Source organism: Poromitra crassiceps (genome assembly GCF_964638095.1).
Source record: "Poromitra crassiceps genome assembly, chromosome: 13".
NCBI classification, from domain to species: domain Eukaryota; kingdom Metazoa; phylum Chordata; class Actinopteri; order Beryciformes; family Melamphaidae; genus Poromitra; species Poromitra crassiceps.
This window is the reverse complement of record NC_139644.1, coordinates 13,240,982-13,267,291: the sequence shown is the minus strand read 5'-3', so window position 1 is coordinate 13,267,291 and position 26,310 is coordinate 13,240,982. Positions and strand designations below refer to the sequence as shown.

Genomic DNA, 26,310 nt, shown 5'->3' with positions numbered 1-26,310 from the left:
AACTCTCAGACTCATTACCCTCTGAATCGAGGGAACATAAAAACAACAAAATCACATTATCCAAAACTCAATTACTACTACAGATTTTCAACCACATGCTCTGACCACCAATAACAGCAGACCTTTCCAAAGCCAAGAGAGGCATCTCGTGGGCTTTGTGCTCGTGGTGCCCTAGCCCGGGTCTATAGCAGAAGAAGTGAATGCCTACATTATATGCCGCACTGGAGGGCTCCATGCTGTTTCCATATTGTACCCCTGGGCCTCCCCGCAGCAGCGGCCCACATGGGAAAGCCGGCCAGGCGGTGGGATAAACCAATTACCCCCCAGTCTGGGGTGGACTCCTGCCGCTGCGCCGTCCGAACGCTCCGGGCAGAGCCCCCCTGGGCTTGTTTCCCGATGAGAGCCTGCTGGAATTCCCAGAGATGAGAATTGTGTCATTTGAAAAGCCTGCAGAGAGGCTATATTTTGCTTGGAAATTTGACATGGTGGCCCCCCAGAACAATACTGAGGGAGGAGATGAGGCTTCAAACTGGGCTTTTGCAGGACAAAAAAGGGAGGGGGGGGGCTTTTTTTTTTTAAATGTATGTGTTCTTCCATGTTCTTCCAAATAAGAACTTTTTTGCTATACATTTAACCTTGTTTTATACATATATTTACAGCACATGGTGTGCATGGGAAATAGTGATGACCTGCATAATTACATAATTACCAGAGACTCTTTGAAAATCATTAATTTAGGAATGATGTGCCTAGAGTATCATTTGTCCAGAATCTGTCTCAATTTGGTTTTGAAACATAGAGGCCATTTACACCTGGCGTTAACATGTGTTTCCTGCCATCAGATTGCAATCAGATTGTACTTGACCACATTAGCCTGATTTAGGGAGGGATCCAACTTTTGATGAAAAAGCCCAAAAAGTATATGTTGTTGGGTGATGATGAGGACTAGCCTGGGTAAACCCAGCCTCCACGTGACCTCCATGTACTACGCTACAGACATAGTCTGTGACGTCACGTTAAAGGCTGGGTTCACCAGCTAGGGCTAGATGAGGACAGCTTAACTTGACATGTTGCTTGTCTGAGACCAAAATTTTAGCTTAGACTGGGCCAGGCAAACAGGATAGATGAGAGAGTGATATGAAAAATTAGAAATATCGGAGAGATGATGGGAAGAAGATAGTGTTGCAGGAAGGCAAGACTGGCATCTTGTCTGAAACCTCTGAAAGGAAATGAATTTAGAAGCCAGATCAGAAAGATACGAGGTTCCCCCTCCTCCGGCTCTCTGGATTCATTGGCCCTGACGTTTCGAGATGACAGCACCCGTGACAATGGTCATTATGTCTGGCAGAAAGCTTGTCACTGCGGGGCCATTGTGCGGGGCCCCATTCAGCACACAGTCATTTACACTTTCATTGGCAGCTATTTAGTCCTAATAAAACGTTCCAACACACCAATTTGTGAGCCGTGCTCAGCCAAGGAGAAGTGTGCAAAAGGCTAAGAAAGCGGTAGCTTTAAAAGTCAATGGATTGTTCCTCTCTTGTGGGAGGGGCGAGGGGAGGAACCCCAGGCTTTGGGGGCCCCACATCTGTCCATTCATCTTCTTGGGCTGTGATGCAGCAGGGCCACAGCCACTCAAAGGAAAAGTCGGATTGAGCCTGCTCATTGCTTCAGCCATCGGGGGCGCATTTGTATATAATTTTTATATGGTAGGGCTATCCTATTATCATAAGACGCTGATTAGAAGGGAAAGATTTGGAAAAAGGCCAACGTAAGCTTGGAGGACATTTGGCTCTAAATCCCATTCTCCTCATAAAGCAGAGATTATGCAGGAGGAGATGGGGATGGGGGTGTACATTTTGTTTAAGCCTCTAGCGATGCATCAAATGCATGAAAAGGAGCAGGGCCATCCAGAGCCAGTGCATTCAGATGCGTGTGAGTTGGAGGCTCCTCATGAAAGTCAGATTTTGATCCACTGCTCATGAGCTCAATTCAGTTCGAAACACTTCATCACTCGCAGATAGATTAACTGGCGAGATTCCATGTTAAAATAAAAAACTGTCAACTATGATTTTTGTTTTATTTTTTTTATTTAATGTGTTGCTGAAATAGCTTTGTTCTGAATCATACATTTGTCCCTGACAACATAACCTCCAAATGTAGCTGGTCACCGTGTTAAATGCCGGGGGGGGGGGGGGGGGGGGGTTGGATGTGGCTAATTCAACTAGGCTAATCAAGTCAATCAAATTGGGAAAATGTGGGAGTTTTTAATTTAAGATTGTTCCCTATTCTAACAAGCTTGAGAAAATATGTTAGCACATCAAATCTGGCTGATAAAGATAGAGACCTGACATCTTTCTAATGTATTTGCAAGAATGCGTAAATAATAGAGAAAGAATAAGTAAATATTTTATTTACTATCCCAGGCTCCAGCAGACTCTGGCTGTGTCTCTTAGCTCGCCTCAATGCAACAGGGAGGACAAACCTCACCCAGGACAGGCAGGGGGGGGGGGGGGGGGAGAGGGGAGGAGGGGGGAGTCAAAGCTCAAGCACCCTGCCACTGCTTTCACTCACAATCAGGATCATCCATATCTTGGTTGGCTCTAACATTTGTTATAATAAAGTTGAATTACAATTAGGCCTAAAAAAAAAAAAATCTTTGGTTCTATAAATTGATTGCATCATAAACAGAATTGGTGATACAGTGTAGGGAAAACCCAACAAGACAAAAATGTTACTCATTGAATATTTTACATGTACTAGTGAAATACGGGAATAGCGTAAATGTGGCCATAGTCAGGCCTCGCTCACAGAGTGACAGAGTTGGCATGCAGCCTCTCCTCTCTCTCTCTAGGCCTAGTATAGAGAGGCTTGTGCACTTCCCTGGCTGATTCCAATTCCGCTCAGCTGTGCTCCTCCACCCAGGTGTCTTCCATCAGTAGCTAACGAATGGAACTCTCCATGGTGCTGAACCTGTGTTCACTCATTTTGGCCACAAATGAGCCATTTTTGCCCATTTAGTCGGCCCTAATTACCTCATTCAAAAAGCCGGCCCCATTAGGTCACCCGCAGGGCTGCTCTTTACATTTCCTGAAAGATTCAGCGCGATCGCAGGTAAGATGGCATAGCTGTGGCCGAACACAATTTCTGCTCACTCACACACGCACGCACGCACGCATTGTCTATTTCTTAACTAAGTATTAACTGTTTAATAAAACATCATTTGAATAAATGCCAAAACATAGCACTATTACAGTGAGTTCTTCAATACATCAAATATCAGATATTTTGTGTTACAGACATTTCATAGACAAATGATCATCCTTATTTGGATATACAAAAACATTTAATTCAAAGGTCTTTTTCCCCCATAAGAAAATAGCATAGCCTATGCATGTAGTCTACTGTAGACAATGCGTTGAAACTTTGGCATTGTTCAAACCCTGTAGTGGACCTAAGTGATACAAAATTAACAAAACAGAAATTACTTTACAATCAAATATGTAAAAGCCTATTGACTGGGACGAATTGAGTCAAAAATTCTCCACGGTTATGAATTGGAGGCTTAAATCTAGCCACTAGTCTTGATTCCCTCCCGCCACAGTTCAGAGGGCAATCGTCACACAGAGCCAGCAAAGTGAACAGTGGTTGGTGTGGGGAGAAGCACAAAGGGAGAGCAGCAACCCAACCCATTTCCAGTCCCCCAGGGCCGTACGCAGTCAGCGGACAAACAAAGGCTGGCCCTCTCAGAAGCCTCTTCCCACTGGGGAGGCACCGGTGCAGGGGCCCTGCTCGCTCAGCTGGGCCCCTGTTCTGGTCCTCATAATGGTGTTTTTCACCAGCACTTCAGCAGTTCTGTCCCAGCTGGTCTCTGATGTCGGGTGCCACCTCCATGGCACAGTCCCATTGCTATGACAACAGGGCCCCCTACAGTGCCAGTGACAGAAAAACGTAGGGCCGAGGGTCCTGTGGGTAAAGGACAGAAAGCTCAGTAATGCTAAAAGTAGTTCAAGACGCTTCCTCAGTCCAAAGGGAAGTCACAGGAATTGCGCCGCGCCGCCCGGGCCGTCTGGTAGACAGACAGGAAGTCTTTGTATCGTGGGGCACACCCCAACCAAGCTTCCCCAAAGTGTTCTGACCCTGTGAACAGAAACTCGCCGCCCCCGGGCTTCACATGGCACCGCAGCAGCGTGTGGATGTGTCCGTGCCAAGAGGAGAGGGCCCTGGCTGCACCCACGGTGCCCTCTTCGTGCTCGAACACCCCGCTGCGCTGCCGGTACACCCTCCCGCCTGACACCTCCACCAGGGAGCACTGTCGCTCCGGGTCATGGGACACGTTCTGGATGTAGCCACGAACCACTGGAAGGAAGAAAGGGGCAGAATCTCTATTAGTCCAGTGATACTGTACATTTCACACTGTCGAATAAATACAAGGCACTCTGTAGAGTGCATACCTCTGCCAACCGTTCTACAAAGTCTTGTGGTGTTAAGCGGACCGTGTTCCGGGCCAACCATGTGATCCGGCCGACCAATGGTGTAAGATCATCACTCAATCAGTCACTCAAACAGTCAGGCAGGCACTGTTGCAGTTCCACAAAAAATGATCTGATGCATGGACATTGAGTCATTGCACTGATTCAAAGTTCCCACCAAAAGTTTCTTCCAAACCCCCACGTTCTCATTCCTTCTGTGACAAAAAAAAAGAGCTGCAGATGTCCATTTTATTGTCCCTCTGTGGTCTGCTAACTGGTCAGCTATTTTCCCTCATCAAAACAAATCAAAGATGGTGATTTGTGAGATTAGGGCACGGGAATCAAACTCTAAATGGAGTTGGGCTCAATGGACCCATTGCTTCTGCTCTGTTGCCATCTAAAGCACATGCCCCTCCCATTATGCAGCCAACCCCCCACATCTGTTGGGCCCCCTCTGTCCAACAAACACAGCTGCTTTCTGGGATTTCTTTTTTTACTTTTATTTACTCAGGGAAGATTAACTGTATGCTCTTTTTCAGCACCATCCTGCTTCACACTTAGAAAGCGTTTTTTATAGAAACATTTATATATTTATACCCCATACAACAGAGGTTCTCAAATGTTTTCCAGCCAAGGCCCCTTTACAAGATAGGAAATATACCGGGGACCCCCTCATTCTGATTTGTGATTTTGGGCTAAGCTTAATTGTTTCCACAGTAACGTGCTTGACTTTTTAATTGATAGGTTTGTTAGATTAGAATATAATCCATGAACCATTTTAGATTTAAAGCATAAAATATTTTAATTGAACTATGAAGCTTTTGCAACAACAAAAAAGTTATTTTTTATTTTCCTGAAAACTTTTCGCAGACCCCCTTGCAAAGTGCCACGGACCCCTGGGGGTCCCCGGACCCCCATTTGAGAAGCACTGCCATACAACCACAATGTTCTTTGAGGAACATGACACAGTATCTCACCATTCAGCTATCATCGTCATCACCACCACCATCATCATCATCATCATAAAATTGAGTAAGTGGGCTAGGTCTGTCTGTCTGTCTTTCTGCCTGCGATTTTGGTCCCCAGTTGTGTGATGATTTTTGTCACTGATGATGTCACAATGTCTATGACATCATCAGTGATGTCACTCAAGCAATTGTGATGTCATCATGTCTATGACTGACGTCATCAGTGATGCGAAGTTGAGCAGATGTGCACTGAGTGAGGTCACTCGAGCACTCCATGATGCGATCAGTGATGGTCACTCTTCTGCAGAAGCAGCCAAAACTCAACTCAGTGGAGTGGGTGGATTTGAAGGTCTGGACCCAGGCAATAATGTGTCATTATGATTAAGAATACCCACCAAAGTCACTGTTGCAGATGGCCATGAGGAGTTCTGTGTCATTGCAGGGCCGACATGAAGCTGTGGAGAAAATGAGAAGAAAACATGTTGAGTGTAGACTGAGACAGACAGACAGACTGATTGATTGATGGATGCTGTCACTTCTCCACCGTAGCACTTCACTGAGGCACATACCAGCTCCATTCAACTCTCTCCTCAGATCAAACCAAGGGTCATATGGAGGAATGCTGCTGATGCTCCATTCATTGCTCTGCCCACCACACCAACTCCAGATCCAAAACCTTGACTAGTCTTCACCCCCATGTTTGACTCCTATTGTATCGGCCTAATTAAAAGGCCCCCATACCAGTGTGAAGGCTGCAGACGTCAACACACACATTCTCCTCCACCACCCCGCCACACAGACAGAGAGCGCAGCTGGCTATTATCAGCGGACAGAGGGTGACATCACCATCATTGAGACTGGCCCGCACACATAGCAATGCTAACAAACACACAGGGACAATGACGAGGCATTTGCGGAATCTGCAAAATATTTGCCGTCTCGATTGAAGCCCCTGTGGGCCGGAGACCCCCGGTCGCCCTGAGGTCTGCTCTCTGCTCCCTGCTTTGTCCCAGACAGACAGACAGACAAAACACACGGCTGACCAGCAGCTGCCCGCTCCACTCTGCATGCTTGGGGTTTGCCTTTGATTAGATAACCGACTTGAGACTATAGCAAGTGGCCCCCGAACCACTGGTCAATTAAACCAGTGGTTCTCAATGGGAGGTCTGAGGAACACCCAGGGGTCCTTGAGAGGGTTCCACGGGCCCCAAGCAAATTGATGAATTGTCAAACTTTCACCATTATTTCAAGAAGTTAGCGAATGTAGAAGAATGACTATTTTGGACATATTTTCACTGTTATCTCAATAACAATAAAAAATATTCTCAGATTTGGATTTGAGAGACAAAATCTGATCAAATGTGGTTCTATGGCCCTAATGTGGACTAAATTAGGGGTCATTGATGTGAAAATGGTTGAGGTGCAAAGTCTCAAATTCTCAGTTAAATTCAGTAGCCTAACATATAACACTTTGCAATGGGGGTACATTGATTAAGGGTTAATGCTTAATAATGCTTAATAAGCATTAATTAACCCTTAGTTGATGCTTATTAACTAACTAACCCTTATGTGTTATCTCATAACTATAGGCTAACCCTAACCAACTAAGGTACACAAATGTTATAGTAGTTACTAGTAAACTAATGAGAAACTATTGGTTAAACCTCTTGCATTGCACCATAACACGGGCGTTACGTTTCAGATTTTTTGCTGTTCATCTGTCATTAATGTGATGAATTAGGGGGTTAATTCTGAACAATGCTGTTCATGCTACATACCAAATTAATCGTCTGAATCTTGTGCATTGAACCATGTCTTTCTTTTTCAGATCAGATCAACACAGCGGAAGTTATAGCTGTCTTTGTACAAAGACAAAGACAACATTTCAGATTATTTGGCTTTTTCAAATGGCTTTTTCAAATGGCTTTTTGGAAATCCACCTAGGTATCTCCCTACAAAAACCACTGCCAAATACTCATGTTTTGGTATTTTTTCATCTTCTTTGAGTTGGGATGTGGTAATAAGGCCTGTGGCTATGTCTCCATTGGGTTTCTAGCCATAAATACAACAACCACAGGTAACTGTTTACACTCTAAAAGTGTTTTTTATTCTAGGCGAGAATCAACCACTGTGTTTGAGCTGGTGTTACTCAGGGTTCACATAGAGTCATTCTGACACTTGGAACAGAAACTTCAAAGTCTTACCTTTCAGAAAAGGTCAGGCAGTTGTCTGTAACCCTAGCCGTTCAGCCACAGTAAGCCTTTTAGTTTGGGTATGTCGTTTTCACCATTTTCTTCAGAAATAGGTGGCTTTAGAAGAGGTTGAATAGTTAATGAATAGTTACTGATTAGCTAATGGCCTTTAATGATTAGTTAATCATTAATTAATGATTAAAGTCAGTTTTGAGTATAGTAGTTAATCATTAGTTACAGTCACTTTGTGAGTATAGTAGTTAATCATTAGTTAATCATTCGTTAATGATTAGCTGTCAGTTCCTTAGTAGAGTAATTACTCAGTTAATGGTTAGTTAATGGTCAGTTTGTGAGTACCGTATAGTAGTTAATCGTTAATTAATCATTACTTAATTATCACCTGTCCATTAGTTACTCTTTTTGTGTAACCTATTGTAAAGTGATGCATCAGATAGTTCATAAGTACTGAATGTTACTATTACCTTTCCATTAATTACTCTTTTTGTGTTCCCTAATGTAAAGTGAAACATCATATACTATACGGTACCTAACAAATAAATTCAAGGCTTGTTCTCAAATCTCACAATCTCACCCGGAACAAGTCTTGAATTTATTTCTTAGGTATGATGCATCACTTTACAATAGGGTACACAAAAAGAGTAACTAATGGACAGATAATAATTAAGTACTGATTAACAACTATACTCACAAACTGACCATTAATGAACCATTAACTGAATAATTACTCTACTAAGGAACTGACAACTAATCATTAACTAATGATTAACTACTATACTCACAAAGTGACTTTAACTAATGATTAACTACTATACTCAGGACTGACTTTAACTCATCATTAATTAATGATTAACTAATGATTAAAGGCCATTAGCTAATCATTAACTATTCGTTAACTAATAGTTAGTTTCTCATTTGTTTACTAGTAACTACTACAAAATTTGTGTACCTTATTGTAAAGTGTTACCCAATAAGGTATAGCCTACATTATAGTACATTACACCATTAGTAAATTATAACAAAATATATGAATAACTACAATGAATGTTAGAATACGCGCGCTCGATTCCTAGGCTTGCCCGCTGCGTGGCTTCGCCTGCCCTGCTGTCACTGTCTTTGACTTGTCTTATTGCTTTACTGCCTTATTGCTTGTTGCTTCTCTTCTTTTCCTGAACCTATATGCCGTGTTATTTTGCACTATGTTGTAACGGAGTCTACAGCACAAGAATTTCACACGTGATACTTGTACTACGGAGTGACAATAAAAATCTTGAATCTTAAATCTTGAATCGCCCAGTTGTACTACGGAGTGACAATAAAAATCTTGAATCTTAAATCTTGAATCGCCCAGCTGGCCCTGCAGCTCGCATCACTGATGACATAATCAGTGATGTCATAATGCCTCCTTGTGTGTGTGTGTGTGTGTAACAGGTTAATATGGTCCCGCTTATGAATTTCACCAAAACACCCCATTTCCTTTGTAAATCTCCTACTTGTGTGCTCTAGAGTGTAGTGGTTCCAAACGCACCCATCGCAGCACGTCATTACGTGCGCATGCGCGCAGCTCCCATCACAGTCTCCTAGAATGTCAGCGAGGGGAGTGAGACCGCGCATATGTACACAAACCCTAATGCTGTGCATTGGCTCTGCTCTGTGTCACACAGTAAACAACAACTTGAGACCCAGTACTGCCTCTTGCCTCCTGAGTGTCACCACACACACAACCCAGAACACAACGCAGTCGTAACGCACGGGTTACATTGGTGCCGTGACCTTCTGGATCCTTCTGCATCGATGTCGTCTCGATCACCGCGGGAGGCTCATCACGCTCACCCTTGCACAAAGTTGGTCGGCCGAGTGGGACACTTTGAGTGAAAGCAGACACTGCAGTTGGTAATAACAGTAGGGTCAGAAGTAAAAAAAAAAAAGCAGAAAAGAAAAAATATATAAGAGTAATAATTTTAAGGGTCAAATGAGAGCGTTGAAAATTGAATGATTGAATAGTGTGAATATATGTGTATGTGATTTTCTATTTTTGTGTAAATCTGTATCTGTCATGGATCCAGCAGCTAGTTCAGAGGGGGCTGGTATTCCTGAAGGGGGGGTTTTCTATAATGCGAGCCTTGGGAGAGGTGGGTCCTTGGGGGATGAGTTTCAGACACCTAGGGTGGGTGGGTTAGAAACCCCAAGATTTTGTTCCACTCGTGTCCAAGTCCCGCTCTGTGAATTGCGAACCCCACATGCAGCATCCAATGTTGAGTTGAGTACTCTCATCTCAGAGTTGGCCAATCAGATTGGTCAGTCTATCGCAACCCAGCTACGGGGTGATAGGAGTATTGGTGGGTCTATGTCAACAGAGGGCCCTAGGTCGGAGCAGAGAGCTTCTGAGTTGAATTTGTCTGGGGTAAAACTCGTCATGCAGTCCGATGTTAAGGAGCCACCGATTTTCCGGGGTGATAGCAGTGATAAATACTCTGTCCGTGAGTGGGTGGAAATGGTGGGGGTGTACCTTATGAAGAGAAACACACCGAAGCATCAGCAGTCACAAGAGATATTATCTAAGCTAATGGGGCAGGCAAAGGATGTAGTGAGGGTTACGCTACGCCACAACCCCAGACTTGACCCCATTCAGACCCCTGACCTGATCTTTGACATGCTGAAGCAGCACTTCGGTGAGCTGTCTTACTCCTCAATGCCCATGGCTGACTTCTACAACACCAAGCCACTGCAACGAGAGGGAGTGATGGAGTACTGGATTAGACTGAACAATGCTATCGACATAGCGGATGAGTGCTTGAAGAGACAGGGACGTGGCGTTGAGGATCCAGGGCGTGAAGTGTCAATGATGTTCATTAAGTACTGTCCAGACCCCATTCTCTTCAACAGGCTCAGCATCAGGGCGGCTGAAGAGTGGTCAACCAGTGAGGTTCAGGAGCGCATCGACAGCTTCCAGCGTGAACTCAGGACACGCACTCAAGCCCCACAGAGACATGCAGTCAGCCACACCCAGACAGCCATGCCACAGGAGTTGGATGCACCACAGCCAGTGCAGGTCAGTCCCACCTCACGTCTCTCTTCTGTCCCAGCTGCAGCCGCATTCAGTGCAGCACCAGTCACAGCCTTCGCTCCACAGCTTTCGCCCACAGCAGCCCACTTTATCCCGGCTCCGACTGCTGCCCTCACCCCTCAGCTTCCCCAGTTGCCGACATCCACCCATCCAGCACCAGTGGCCACCGCTCAGCTCACACCGTCGCCAGCACTCCTTTCAGCTACTCAGCCAGTTCCGGCCCCCACTCCAGCTGTTGATGTGGATGGCATGCGTACTCTGCTCAGTCTCTTGGATCGCATGATGGCACAGCAGAATGTGCAGGTGGCAGCACATGCACCAGCCCCACCAAGACCGTTTACTCCGGGGCCTTTTCAAGCGAGGAACTGCCAGGTCTGCGGTGGTACCAACCATTCCACACTCATGCACTGCAGGAGAGATAATCTATGCCTTTCATGCTTCAGCCCTGGTCATTGGAAAAGAGACTGCAACAGGCGTGGCCAGAGACAGACAGGTCAGGCTGACGCCAGTCACGATCAGCCTGCGGAAAACTAGAACACCCACACTCGGAGAGGGGCAGTGTGGGAGGTGGACAGAAAACCCTCAGTGAAGATGAGTCAAATCTTGAGCTTCTCTACGTCAACACCTGTTCAGCGATGCCAGAATGCCAAGTAGTGGTACAGGGATCAGCAGAGGTGCCAGCTTTCAGTGAATTGTTCTACACTCAGATTGTGGTGAATGACAAGGTTGAGCTGAAGGGCATGATGGATTCAGGATCCATGGCTTGCACGCTGAATGAGGAGGCAGAATGTGTGCTCCGAGAAGCAGGAGCTCTAGTGGGAGAACCTCAGTCATCAGAGCGAATTGTGCTGGTTGGCTGTGGAGGGAAACAGACCCACCCCAAATGCATATATGACTTGACACTGACCATCTACGGAGTGAGATGCATTGTCCCTGTTCTAGTGGTACCAGGTCAGCGCGATGACCTCATCATTGGCTCGAACGTCCTTAAACACCTGATGCGTGTCATGAAAGGCAGTGACTCCTACTGGAAACTCATATCGGCAGCGTGCAAGCACACACCTCTTGATCGCGAGCATTTCTTGGATATGATGTCATGCACCACCAGATGGAGGGGAGACGAGGTTCCCAATGGAATTGGCACCGTGAAATTGCCCCGTGCTGTTACACTGCTCCCTCAACGTGAATACCTGGTGTGGGGCAGGCTGCCCAGCGGTGTACCAGTGTCTCCAGGCAGCACAGTCATCGTGGAGCCGTGCACCTCGAGGGCCAGGCCAAGAGACATACTCGTTGGGAGGGTCATCACGCCTATGTGGGGGGATCGGTGGGTGCCTGTGAAGATGACTAACCTCTCATCCAAGCCAATCACGCTGAAGCGCAACTCCAAGGTCGCTGATGTCTCACCTTGTCTTGCAGTGGAAGACCTAGACATCCAGCAGGGCTCCTGTGCGAGAGAGTCGAGGAACCCGGAGCAGGAGATCGGGCTGGATGCCACGGATGCTGGCCTCAGAGACAGGCTCTCCACACTGGGTTTGAGTGCCCTCGACATTGACTCATGCCATGCCAGCTTCTGTTCTAAGAAAGAACTTGTTGAACTCGTCGAAGAGTACCAAGACATTTTCTCCAGGCACTCACTTGACTGTGGCAAGGCTGAGGAATTTATGCACCGCATCCGCCTGACAGATGACCGCCCGTTCCGCATGCCGTACAGGAGAGTCCCCCCTGCCCACTACGAACGTCTCCGAAAAGTGCTGACAGAGATGGAGGAGGTGGGGATCATCCGCAAATCCATCAGCGAGTATGCATCTCCTCTCGTCATGGTATGGAAGAAGGATGGCGGGATGAGGATTTGTACAGATTTCAGATGGCTGAATGCTCGGACTCTTAAGGATGCCCATCCGCTCCCTCACCAAGCGGACTGCCTTGCAGCTCTCGGAGGCAATGCCTTCTTCAGCACGATGGACCTAACCTCAGGGTTTTACAACATCCCCATGTGCGAGGAGGACAAAAAGTACACTGCCTTCACGACACCTGTTGGCCTGTACGAGTACAACAGAATGCCTCAAGGGCTCTGCAACAGTCCAGCTTCCTTCATGCGGATGATGTTGAACATCTTCGGCAACCTCAACTTCACCAGTCTGCTCTGCTACCTGGACGACCTTCTCGTCTTCGCTCCCACTGAAGAGGAAGCCCTTAGCAGGCTACGGGTAGTCTTCCAGAAGCTCAGGGGCAGTAATCTCAAGTTGAGCCCAAAGAAATGTCATCTCCTGCGGAAATCAGTCAAGTTCCTTGGTCATGTGATCGACCAGAGTGGTATTGCTGTGGATCCGGGCAAGGTGGATGTGATTTCTAACATGCCGAGAGAAGCCCTGATGGAAGAGGATGGTTCCACCCCCTCTGTCAAGAGGATCAAGTCCTTCTTGGGCATGGTGTTTTTCTATCAGAGCTTCATCCCTGGATGCTCGGCCATTGCCAAGCCCCTGTTCGCTCTGACAGCGGGCCAGAAGAGGAAGGGACGGGGTGGAAGGAGTGCTGGCATGTTCAGGAAGTTGACTGCTGTGGATTGGAGCCCCGCGTGTGAGGAAGCCTTTCATAGGCTCAAGAGGGAGCTTCTCAACTGTGCTGTGCTGGCTCATCCGGATTTTTCAAGGCCCTTCATCTTGTCTGTGGATGCATCTCTGGACGGAGTAGGGGCAGTGTTGTCGCAACTGCCTGCTGGGGAGGATAAGGCACGCCCCATCGCCTTTGCCAGTAAGGCCCTCAGCAAGTCACAGCAGAGATACCCCGCCTATCGTCTTGAGTTCATGGCATTGAAGTGGAGTGTCTCAGAGAAGTTCAGTCACTGGCTGAAAGGGCATGACTTCACGGTGTGGACGGACAACAATCCACTCACCCACATACTGACCAAGCCCAAGCTCGACGCTTATGAACAAAGATGGGTGGACAAGTTGTCGGCCTACAACTTCGACTTGAAGTACATCCCAGGTCCAAGAAACATTGTGGCAGATGCGCTCAGCCGTGACCCCTTCACCTCTTCCATCAGCAAACGTCTCATTCAGGAGCCCTACAGTACCTTGGTGCATGAAGCAGAGGGTGCAGAAGCTGACAGAGTGCAAGATACTTTCAGGCTTGGCATCCAGCATCTTCAAGTGGTCCAGATGTCAGAGCCTGCTCCAGACACGACCGGTTCCTGCAGCTCATCTGAAGTCAAGGCTGCCTTGCTACATCACAGTGACTGGGCGACTGCTGCGGAGAATAGGGCTACTTGCCTAGTCCACCATGTTCAGCAACTGCAACCTGCTGGTCAAGATACTCTGCCTTCACTCACCTTGCGTGAGCTGGAGGACCACCAACTTCAAGATCCCGCCATCGCCTGTGTCCTGCCGTTCGTTGTGCGCAGGAGACGTCCCTCCAGACGGGAGAGAGGGGGTCTGGGAGCCGGATCGCTGGCTGTGCTGAAGCACTGGGAAAAGCTCAAGGTCCGAGACGGTGTCTTGTACAGGGAGACAAGAGACCCTGTGAGCAAGATAAAGAGGCTTCAGTTGGCGCTGCCATCGAGTCTGCTGGACAAGGCGTTGGAGGGAGTCCATGATTTGGCGGGGCACCAAGGCCAGGTCAGAACCCTCCACCTAGCAAGGCAGCGGTTTTTCTGGCCTAACATGGAGAGGGATGTGAAGGAGTACGTCCGGTGCTGTGAGAGATGTGTGCTTGCCAAGACTCCGGAGCCTGCTGCACGAGCCCCATTGGAGAGCATAAAGACCTCAGCTCCCATGGAGCTCGTTTGCATCGACTTCTGGTCGGCAGAAGACAAGAACAAGAGCTCTGTTGATGTGCTTGTGGCAACCGACCACTTCACGAAGATGGCACATGCCTTCCCGTGCAGGAACCAGACAGCCAAACAGATAGCCAGGAAGCTGTGGGACTGTGTCTTCTGTGTGTACGGTTTCCCTGAGCGCATTCACTCAGACCAGGGTGCCAACTTTGAGAGTGAACTGGTGTCCGAGTTGCTGCTGCTGTCGGGGGTGGCCAAGTCTCATACCACCGCATATCACCCCATGGGCAACGGTGGCACGGAGCGGTTCAACCGGACCCTTGGCAATATGTTGCGAGCACTCCCTCTTAGAGCCAAGCAAGAATGGCCGCAGCAGATCCAGACGCTGACCTTTGCCTACAACGCAACTATCCATGAGACCACTGGCTATGCGCCGTTCCACCTGATGTTTGGCCGTGTCCCGAGGCTTCCAGTGGACGTTGTGTTCAAGTCTGCCCTGCATGATCCCGTGGTGGCAGATTTCAGCAGTTACTCAAAGACCCTCCAGACTTACCTGTCTGAGGCTGCCCGAATCGCTCAACAGCACACCGCCAAAGAGCAAGCACACCAGGCCCGTCAGTACAATAAGAAGGTCAAGGGCGTCTCTCTACATGTTGGGGATCGTGTGCTGCTAGCCAACAAGGGGGAACGGGGCAAGAAGAAACTTGCTGACAAGTGGGAGCCGGTGGTGTATACCGTTGTCGAGAGAAACCCAAAGACTCATATCTACAAGATCAGTGACGTCTCAGGCCGACATAAGGTCGTGCACAGGAACCTACTGTTGGATGTCAGTTTCCTCCCTGTTCGGGATCTGCTGGAGAGTCAGTCTTTGGACGTTTCATCTGATGCTGGTGATCTCAGTGGCTTGGGCGAAGAGTCCTCTCAGGAGCGCACGTCCATGTGGGTCTTGTCTGACTCAGGCCGTGAGGATGATGGAGAGACTGTGGCAGGGGAGCATGTCTCGCAGCTCTCCGATGACGTCAATGACTCACAGACAAACACGGCCTCCACTCCAACCAGTTGTCCGGTTGACTCTGAAGAGACACAGACTGCTCCTGTCATCGACCCTGACCTACCTCAAGCCTCTGGTCACCGACATGACAGTCCACAGACTGACCTACCACAAGCCTCTGGTCACCGACATGACAGTCCACAGACCGACCTACCTCAAGCCTCTGGTCACCGACATGACAGTCCACAGACCGACCTACCTCAGGCCTCTGGTCACCGAAATGACAGTCCACAGACCGACCTACCTCAAGCCTCTGGTCACCGACATGACAGTCCACAGACCGACCTACCTCAGGCCTCTGGTCACCGACATGACAGTCCACAGACCGACCTACCTCAAGCCTCTGGTCACCGACATGACAGTCCACAGACTGACCTACCTCAAGCCTCTGGTCACCGACATGACAGTCCACAGACCGACCTACCTCAAGCCTCTGGTCACCGACATGACAGGCCACAGACCGACCTACCTCAAGCCTCTGGTCACCGACATGACAGTCCACAGACCGACCTACCTCAAGCCTCTGGTCACCGACATGACAGGCCACAGTCGGACTTGCCCAGACGTGACGCTGTCCGAGTCCCAGTTCTGGATGGGGTGGTCACGAGGGCGGGGAGGGTGATCAAGCCAGCCACCAGGCTTATAGAGAATATGGTACAGAAACCCTTTACATGGGGTCTGTTGTCGCCGCGCAGGGCGTGGCGTAGCGTGAAGCTTTAAAGTCACTTCATAGGATGCTTTGGATGTATGTTGGGGTAAGACACGGTGTCGCATACGAGTACCGAGGGGCCAGGTGTAATGGGGTGTAGGCTGCACCCCTGTGTTCTTGAAGGGTTGAGGGCATGATCAACCTTTAATACCTTTTAATCCGTTTTACGGATAGTTTTTCAACTGAACTCAAGGATTTGATCTTTGTGTTAACTGGTCCAGAAGGGCAGAATTGGGTGGTGTCTTCCGCACGTCCGTGATGTTGAAGTGAAGTAGCTTTGTGGCGGGTGATTTTGGGGAAATTCAGGGAGGGTGAATGTAACAGGTTAATATGGTCCCGCTTATGAATTTCACCAAAACACCCCATTTCCTTTGTAAATCTCCTACTTGTGTGCTCTAGAGTGTAGTGGTTCCAAACGCACCCATCGCAGCACGTCATTACGTGCGCATGCGCGCAGCTCCCATCACAGTCTCCTAGAATGTCAGCGAGGGGAGTGAGACCGCGCATATGTACACAAACCCTAATGCTGTGCATTGGCTCTGCTCTGTGTCACACAGTAAACAACAACTTGAGACCCAGTACTGCCTCTTGCCTCCTGAGTGTCACCACACACACAACCCAGAACACAACGCAGTCGTAACGCACGGGTTACATGTGCTCCCTTATGACATCACTGATTACATATTTACAGTGATGATATCATCAGTGATGTCACAATGCCTCCTTGTGTTAGCCTGGTAAACCAGCCCATCACGTGAACTCACATTTAATTTGCTTCTGCGTGATGGTCTAGCCCCAAAGCCTGGGAGGGTGTAGTCTGGGCACCTTTTACTCCGCTTTGTGTCATGGGGGCGTAAACCAAGGAAACAGGAAACAACACCGGAAATAAGTGCGCCAAAAAACGTCTTTGTTGCCGTTAGCTTGACGCGACGTGGTTACATTAGCTAGAGCCTGAAAATAACAACAACACAAGTTATATAGTAGCGTCAGCACATTTCGAGTCACTGCCGAGGAAGGTTTCTGGAGAGTGAAAGACAGTGAAAGCCACTAGCGCTGCACTAACAAAACAACAATGGCCGCCTCCTTGCCTGATCATCTCGAGGGGTAATGTCAGCGTTTGTCTAGTTTAAACAGCCATAAAGTGCAGTTATTGCCGAAATAGACACAATAACAACAATTAAACAAGTACATGAGTATCGCCGCAACCGCGGAGTTTCTCGGCGGAAAACATGTTTTTGCCATTCTCCCAGGTGGATTTGGGTTTGACTGGATCCGACGCTGATTGCCTGAAGGAGTTGTCTGTCAAGGCAACTACGCCCGCCCATGCTCCCGCCCCTGCTAAACACACTGGGTGAAGAGTTGGGGCCAGACCGTCACGCAGAACTAGTCTGGGCACCTTCCACCCCGCTTTTTGTCATGGGGGCGTAAACCCCGGACCCAGAATTAACACCGGATGGCAATGCGCCTAACAACGTCTTTGTTGCCGTTAGCTTGACGCGGTGATGTTACCTAAACTAGAGTCTGATCAAAACAAAGCTAGCGTTACATAAAACAAAACGTTTATGCAATATGGCATCTCCGCCACCACCGCCTGACACACCGGTCAAAACGGTGAAAGAGGATTCTGATACTTGGGTCAAATTGTCAAGTTAACGTGAAAGTTGACGAGCTAGAAACGCTGCCAGTAGGGTGACAAAATCAATTGTGGGCGGGAGCCAGGCTCTTTCTCGCCGAGAAGAGCCTGGTGACGCGAGGTTACGCAGAACCAAATGAAATGTGAGTTCACGTGACGGGCTGGTTTACCAGGCTATCGTGTATGTGTGTGCCGTGCCCCCTTATTACATCACTGACACTGATGACATCATCAGTGGGACAAAAAATTAAACAGAGAACAGAGAGCCCACACTGCCATATAGATACTGTAGATATAACCTCAGATTATAAAGGGCTTCATTTGAGATTGGCAAAATAGACTATAATAGGCTAATAGCCAAGGCCTACTCACTCTGCAGCCCATTGTGTCCCAGGGGTGTAGCACTCCTGTTCCCCAACAGCAGCTCATATCTGAAGCCCACCATGGGTCTGCTCAGGTCGCTGTGCGGGCTGGCCTGGAGGTAGATAGCGGGCCTCTGTGGCCCGTCTGCCCGGAAACAGAAGACCTGCCCCGGCCGCCCGCCCTCCGTCAACAGCTCCAGCTCCCCGGCGCGCTCGATGTACACGCTGGCCCCGCGGAGCGCCGGGAGGGACGGCTTGATGCACACGGTGGTGCGCTGGGCGGAGGACAGGTTGGGCTCCAGCACCACCCGCAGGGCCTGGCCCGGGTACACCCACCGCACCGAGCCCTCTGTGCAGCGCAGCCGCACCTGAAGCACCGTCCTCCCATCCGCACCCAAACCGCTGCATCCAACGGAGAAAGACGAGTGAGTAGATCAGCAATATAAAAAAGGTTTAACCTAATATTGCAAAATTCAAATAAAGGCCATACAAATATGCTACAGATAATCAAGACAATTTTAGCATTAGCAGGCTAAGATGTAGGCTATAGGTGAATGAAAAAATATATTAAAATTGGCTATAGCCTACATTAGCCTTAATTAGTCTCTAATTTAATCTGTCTATAATTTAATTTCATATGGGTGTTGAATTTAGCCTAGCCTACGTTTGAATTTCGTTTCAAAAGACCTCACCTTCCGGTCCAGTTGCATAGATCAGCCGCACAGTGCCAAAAGTGAAGAGCCAGTATAACAATCGAAATAATCCCATTTGGCGACATCTCAACCACAAGAGAGAAATCTAAACTCAGCCTGACGACAACACATGACTCAACAAGTAGCCTATTATACAGTGATTGTAGGCTAGTTAGAAAGAAGTGCTGCAACACAGTGCACAGTGCATCACAATGCTGCGATTCAGCCGAATGAAGACACGGGGCGCTTCATCTGGAATAGACCCCTCTCCCTCCCCCCCCCCCCCCCCCTCTCTCTCTCCCTCTCTCTCTCTCTCTCTCCGCCCCCGCCTCATTCTCTCAGTCTCTCGGTCCATTAGGCCTAATAAAATTCAGATTTAGCTAATTAGGACTGATCCAGTTGTTACAGACTGCTGGTCTCTGCAGGTCTTTGTCTTTGCTCTCTAAAGAGAGACAGTCCTTTATGAAAGCCTTCAGCCATCTGTTAACATCAACATTAGCCTGCCTATTATCGGGATTTTGTATGCATGTATGTAGGCTATGTAGCCTATGTGTATGTATGTATGTATGTATATATGTATGTATGTATGTATGTATGTATGTATGTATGTATGTATGTATGTATGTATGTATGTATGTATGTAGTCCTGTATGTATGTATGTAGGCCTGTATGTATGTATGTATGTATGTATGGATGGATGGATGGATGTATTAATATGCCTATTTATTTATTTATTTATTTATTTATTTATTTATTTATTTATTTATTTATTTATTTATTCATTCATTCATTCATTCATTCATTCATTCATTCATTCATTCATTTTGTATAGGCCTAATTTAATATGTAGAAGAATAAACTCAAAAGCCTGGCATGTTGTGCTATGAATAGCACATTTAAAAGTAGTATTTAAAATCCTAAATTAATAAAAAAAAAAACGGCATGGAAATTATTAGTTAGGCTAGGGAGGTACAATATTTTCAGGAAAATTAAATAGGTCTATACATGTATGACTTCATTAACCCAAACAAACACAGTTTCGGTGCTTGAGCTTCATCTAGTGGCAGGTTGATGCAGTGCACAGTGAGCTCACATCTGGAAGCTGAAATGCAGCATAGGCTTCAGGCGATACTGGCCCGAAAACAGACAACTCATCAGTCGCTATATCGGACCTGGAATGCGTTACATGCTTTCAGCAATGATTCATCTAGCCTGAGGATGGGCAGTTTTAGCCAATTCAATTGTAATCTAGGTCCATGTGTTGCAACCTAGCTCTGTCTGTTGTCCCTGTGCAGAATAATTTGGCACAAATCCCAGTTCATGCTAGTGGCGACATCTTCTGGAGGTAAAGTGTATGGGCCGCCGTAGAGTGGTAATGGCTGCTTTTCAAGGCCGGCTGCTTATATTCCCTTAGGGCAGCATCAGATCAAAGGCTTGAGGTTTTTGATGGGTATGTCGTTGAGTAAATTACACTCATATGGAGAATTTGCCCAGATGTTTTCTCAGCTGCAGGAAAAGCCTTTGCTGCCCTGCAGGAGCGTCAATTCACTAAATCCTAAAGTATGGCAAATATAATTTTATTACCACAGCAACTTTGACCGATGATGACCGACAAGATATTATGTGGTGTATGTGATAAATTATAGGCTAGGTCACACAGAATACGCTATATTGCATGACGCGCGGCTTATGGCAATGTTGGTCCTGAATCCTTATAGGCCTGGCTGGGCCTATATCTTCCAAATACATTTCTGGTGATGCTTGATCTTCGCTTTCCATTAAGCTACGAGGGGAAAACGTGTCATTGCCAACACCCATCCAATTGATGCCATACTGTGTGGATAAAGCTTTGGGCGTTTTGATAGTCCGCAAGTTGCTTAATAGGATTACAATGGCCCCTATCCTGTCTCTCATTTAAAATGTGTGAGCCAGAAACGGAGATCCTTTACAGGGGGTACTGGCTGGTCTGATTGGGTCATGTGTCCCAGCGAGAGAGAGGAGAGCAAAATGAATGGAGCCTTTGTGCGGAAAAGAGCCGCCTTTTAGTGGCGCACTGCACGCTGAATGCTTTATCAGAGGACGAAGACTGCTGTCCCTCCCTGGTCTGAGACTTTCAGTGATGTTAAAATCATACAAGCCATGCAAAGTTGTTACAGAGAGAGACTGATCTTAAACAAAAGACTCGGCGTTGGATTTTCCAAAAGGCTAATTGGCTATATCAACAATGAAGGCAGAAGACTCATAAACATTTTGTTTGCAATTTGACTTGTTGACCCAGACCGATGCTTACAATTTACAAGCCTCCTCATATCTTGCTCGGTAAATGGCTCAGGGGGTGCCTGTAACCAAAATATTAAAATACTGTAATTAACAGTTGAATGGTTGATACAATAAAAAAACAGACTTGTTGCTCATATCGAATAAAGCATATAGCATAGTTTGGGCCCATAATTCAAACTTAATTCTGCACTTCCTTTTTTCTTTTTCTTTAAAGTTAAATAATTTTACCATGACATGGTGGTGGTGGTGAAGTTTCTGGCAAATTTAGGCCTATATGGGCCCATTACCTATAACCTAACCTGTAACTCAACAGTTATTGGCCATACAATAATAGGCCTAAGTATATAGTTTTTCTGTTGTCTCTTGGATGATTGGAATGAAAACTCAAAATGGAATTGAGTTCAGTTCAGGTCTTGAGAACGGGCCTATTAGACCTCAGGTGAAACGAGAAGGTCATGGTCACCGTTTGTATCTGAAATCCCTTGGAGGACTCATGGTGTAAAAGGGATGTTAATCTGCAGCATCATGAAAATCAAGTTTGTCTAAATTAAATAGCCTAAATTATTCTTCCCAATGGGGCTACATTTGGAACTTCATTATGTTGCCCAAATCACTGCTAAAATCAGTCCTGGAATTATTGGGCACACCACATTTGGATGTGACTTTGGATGTGAAACACTATAGTGCAATAGGGCATCAGTGCAATAATTGCAACGTGCAGGAAAAACATTTCTTTGAAAACGCTATGTTTTAATTGAAGAAGGTATAGGCCATTGACCCCGCGGTTAAGTAATGATTTCGATGGCGTGGTTGATACCGAAAAACATTCAGGCAAGAAAGGCTGAATAATGAGTTTGTTTTTCTATAATTTTCAAATGAAAAATCAACGCAATTATTATAAGAACTACCTCCCACTCAATAAATAAATAAATAAATAAATAAATAAATAAATAAATAAATAAATAAATAAATAAATAAATAAATAAATAAATAAATAAATAAATAAATAAATAAATCCGACCAAAGACTGATGGGGGTAAAATGATGAATAGAAAAATATTCTTCAAACATAATGAATGGCAACGGAATGCAGGTTTTGACTAGAATGGAGGCTATTTATGGTTCAACTTCTGTAAACAATGACACAAAAGGCTTATTTGGATTTATGTACACTAAACAAGTAGGCCTATGAGAGCGAATTGACAATTTTGAGGCGAAACCCGCAAATGTTAGGCTATACAGACAACAAAGCCATTAGAAGTTATGTCTCAGATTTGTTTTATTTGCTCAACAGTAGCCTAAATATTTCGGCGTTACATAGAAAAAAATATAATTATACAGTATGGTTGTTAGTAGCTTCTTAAGCCCTATCAAAACGTATGCCACTCATACTTTCTCTCTGAAAAAGCCTTTGTCCGTGCTGCTCTCTTTGATGGTGACCGTCAAGAAGTTGGTGGTGACATCTGTCACAGTCACGGTATCCAAGCGGCCGAGACTCGGGGTCCAGCAGGACGCGTCGGGTCGCGATGACTCGCCGGCCTCCGCCTGTCTAGAGATGGCAGCAGCTTGTCCCCCGGACTCACACTCCTCAGCCCGACAGTTTTGCTTTTGCGCCAAATGCTTCGGCCTGGGCCAATGAGTCCTATTGCGTGCGCAAGTTTGGGCCAGGCCCGCGCTCTCCTCATGTCTCTGCTCGTGCAGGCTGGATTTGGGCGTGATCGTGGTCTCCTCCTGGAACCTCCTCGTCAGCTGCAGAAGGGTGTGATCAGACCGATCAGACGTCTCCCCGTGCTGCTGGTGCAAACATCGGGTCGTTTTTGGCTCCTCCAACAGCCTGTTCCGCTTACTATCAGGTTCTGCCGAGCTGTCATGATCTGTATTCTGAGGTAACATCTGCTTGGGTTTGCGCCCTCTCTTTTTGGGCACACTGGCGGAGTCCTGCGTGAATGAGGCTGGTGGAAACGGCCTGGGCCTCCTCTCTGGAGGTCCGACATGGACACATTCCCCTCTGTTGACCACGCTCGGTGGGAAGATAGTGGGGACGATGGTGCGTAAGCCCTCCCGGGCCCTTGGTGTTATGACAGGCTCCGGGACGGGATAGGAAACTTGGATCCCCCTCGGAGCTTCTCTTCTGAATTCATATGTCTTGGCTTTGGCTTTGACTTTGGCCTGGAGACAGAGAGGATTAGTTATACGTTATTGATGACAAGCTGTCGTCTCTAAAGGGAATTTAATAGTAGGCTATAAGAGAGGGAGCCGGGGATCTATTTGGGTACACTGGACTTTCAAGGCTTCACTCAAAAGCTGATTTTTGTTTGTAAGACAATCATTAAAAAAAAATAAAAAAAAATAGGAAAATTTAAGCTTCTACATTATTGTATGGATGCTTGCAGAATGTGCACATATTTATCATAACCGACCATTTCAATTAGCCGAAATTATTTTGAAATATATATATATATATATTGAATAAGATAATCTACCTTAAAATTGCTTTGATGATCAAACAAATCCATATTTTCTTTTCGGTTACTCAATGGATTTTCACCCCATGAAATATAGCCTATAAGTCTGTTCATTAATGCAACAACTGACATGTAGCTCTCATCAAAAACAACTCAATGACACTGGCTGCCTATCATGGAAATGATTCATTTGGGCCATAGGTTACATCACATGCTGCATGACAGGAAATGAGGAAATGCAAACCATGCACTATAGAACTGTTAAAGCTGTCATTAACATTCACTCACCCTCAAAAGAAACGTCTCGGGTTTAGGTCCCCTCTTTTTCGGCCCAAACAGCTCCCTTTCGCGTTCCCTGGTGAATATCATTAATATAGTGTCATTAAAAGATTAAATTGCACCACAGCATTCATTTGAATAAGCACATGCTAAACCAAACAAGTAATTTCACATTTAGTCCAATTTAGTCTCCGCAAATGGGTAATCGGTCAATGTGTGAGCGATAGCCTATATAGCCTACTGTATATATTTGACAAATGCCAATATATTGAGAAGGCAGGTCTCCATATCAAGACCAAGTCAATTATTGGAACAAATTGATTTGCATCAGAAACCAATTAAATCATCTCAATTGGCACGGTTGTTTTCACTTGTTTAAATAAAATAAGATTTTAATATTCAAAACTAGAAAGACGATTGATGGTGGCACTGGTGGTGAATAGTTTTGTGGTGCAGAACGCTGCCATTTCATTTCTGCAGAAGAGAGAGAGAGAGAGAGAGAGAGAGAGAGAGAGAGAAAGAGCGAGAGAGAGAGAGAGCGAGAGAGAGAGAGAGCGAGAGAGAGGCCTAAACTCGGTACTGCGCTGTCAAACCCTCACCTCTCCTCGAAGGCAGCGAAGAGACGTGCATCCAGAATGTTCTCCTCCGGCTCCCAGGTGCTGTACCTAAAATAACGGAGAGGGAGAGAGGTGTTCTGGGCCGTGAGGGGTGCGCATCTCACACGCCAACACACACGGCAGTTTGATCAAAGCTGCCTCGCTTCGACTACGTAGCGGACAGTGACGCACTGAACTCAGCCATTGCTAAAAGCTAGTGGTGACTTTCCATCCCCAGCGGGCTGATACGCACACATCTTCCAAATGGTGCTCTTGCGCACGGCCGTCCTATAGCCTACAGTAGGCTCTGGTATGAAACAGTAGACAGAGTAGGCTGTGTAGGCGATATGTAGCCTATACAAACAAAATGACAGACTCCGAGCTCTTGCTGCAGTTGTGCGAGCGGCCAGGCAGGAGCGCTGTCCTTTGCAGCCTCGGCGAATATACTCACTTCTGCGACCAGCCCTTCCATTTCACAAGATATTCCCAGCGACCCTGCAAAACAGATCCGTAACAGATTCAGGTTATCAGAGGATTGCCTTTCAGCGCTGCACAAACACATGGTTGCGTAATGTGGAGACAGCTTGTGGACAAAAACGCAGCGAATATACCCGTCTGATACGCCTTTTAATGATGGACTCGGCTGCGAAGACGCTCTCACCAACAGCCGAGAGCTCCATGGTTTAACATGAAGCTCGTCTGTTTCTGCCTGGGTTATTTTGTTGTTTTTGGCTTTCCCCGTGTCCTCTTCGGGTTGTTTAATTCCGCACATCCCATAATACGCGATGTGGGGAGGACGTCATCACGTCTTTTTCTGTTGCCAGGCACCACAGTCGGTAGGAAGGCTCGTGGTAGAGCACATTGGCTCAGCTGTTGCTACGTGCTCCGGGTTGCTGAGTGAAGGGGAGGAGCCCCGCTGCTCTGGCGGCTGTACAGGAATGTCTGCTGGCAAAGGAGAAGAGCCCAAGTCAGAGGCTCTCAAAGTGGGGTCCGGGGACCGCCAGGGGCCCCCGAGGGGAGTCCAGGGGCCCTCACCAAAAGGAGGAATAGTTTTATTTCACTATGATTAAATTGATTATAAATTATAGTGAGATAATATAGCCTATGAGAATGACTACAGGTTTCACCGTCACCACTACCTCCAACGCACAGACAATCTATTCAAAACAAATACATCTAAATATATATTTAGCCTATATTAGAAATAGGTAGAATGTTATGGGAATAAATCAGCAGCGACAACAATGACCAAATTTGTTTTCAAATCGGGGTCCCTGCGAGAAAACTCTATTAAATGGGGGCCTGGCCTATGGTATCCACTCCTGCGTATGGGGATCTGTGTCATGGAAACGTTGGAGAACCGCTGGCCTGAGTAAACCTGGCCACAGGCACAGATTAGTTATATTACAGGCTCGCAAACGCTTATTTAAAATGCATTTTCATAACCTGTAACGACATATTTTCATTACAGTGTCACATATTGCACAGCAGCATCCAGTCACAAAAAGGCCCTTTCATCATCATGTGCCATACAATGCGTAATTGGACTTTTGCGCTGCGCATTATTACAACTTTACGCATGGCACACCTAGAAAAGGCACAAACTCTTTGTTTGAATGTCCAGATAAATTAGCGTAGGGCTTAAACATCGCTTGTAAAGAATGCAGCAGTGGCACATAAACAAGGCACACCTTCAATTTTTCAATTAGCTCACTTTTGAAGGCTATCCTGAGATCACCGACACTACGGTTCAAAT

At 46.7% G+C, this 26,310-nt stretch overlaps 2 protein-coding genes across 2 annotated transcripts; both read right to left on the bottom strand.

Annotated features, from left to right (window-relative positions):
• Positions 1-4,018: 4,018 nt before the first annotated feature.
• Positions 4,019-19,019, bottom strand: LOC310788356 (meteorin-like protein; the record flags this gene model as incomplete). The annotated part of the gene is made up of 4 exons (XM_083649922.1): positions 4,019-4,356; positions 5,833-5,892; positions 18,252-18,643; positions 18,934-19,019. 4 exons carry the CDS (start codon positions 19,017-19,019, stop codon positions 4,019-4,021), a joined length of 876 nt encoding a protein of 291 aa, XP_083506048.1.
• Positions 19,020-22,481: 3,462 nt separating this feature from the next.
• On the bottom strand, positions 22,482-25,325 carry cbx8a (chromobox homolog 8a (Pc class homolog, Drosophila)). Its single transcript, XM_083649754.1, has 5 exons — positions 25,166-25,325; positions 25,006-25,049; positions 24,558-24,623; positions 23,968-24,034; positions 22,482-23,383 (listed from the first exon to the last, which is right to left on the bottom strand). Exons 1-5 carry the CDS (start codon positions 25,232-25,234, stop codon positions 22,601-22,603), a joined length of 1,029 nt encoding a protein of 342 aa, XP_083505880.1. The 5' UTR covers positions 25,235-25,325; the 3' UTR covers positions 22,482-22,600.
• Between the last annotated feature and the right edge of the window lie 985 nt (positions 25,326-26,310).

Excerpts from the sequence above, each read along its gene's own strand:
- cbx8a (XM_083649754.1), bottom strand. The coding sequence starts at position 25,234 with ATGGAGCTCTCGGCTGTTGGTGAGAGCGTCTTCGCAGCCGAGTCCATC. Across the intron at positions 25,050-25,165 it reads TTAAAAGGCGTATCAGACGG|GGTCGCTGGGAATATCTTGT; the intron begins GTATATTCGCTG and ends TCTGTTTTGCAG. Across the intron at positions 24,035-24,557 it reads TTCGCTGCCTTCGAGGAGAG|GGAACGCGAAAGGGAGCTGT; the intron begins GTGAGGGTTTGA and ends GATATTCACCAG.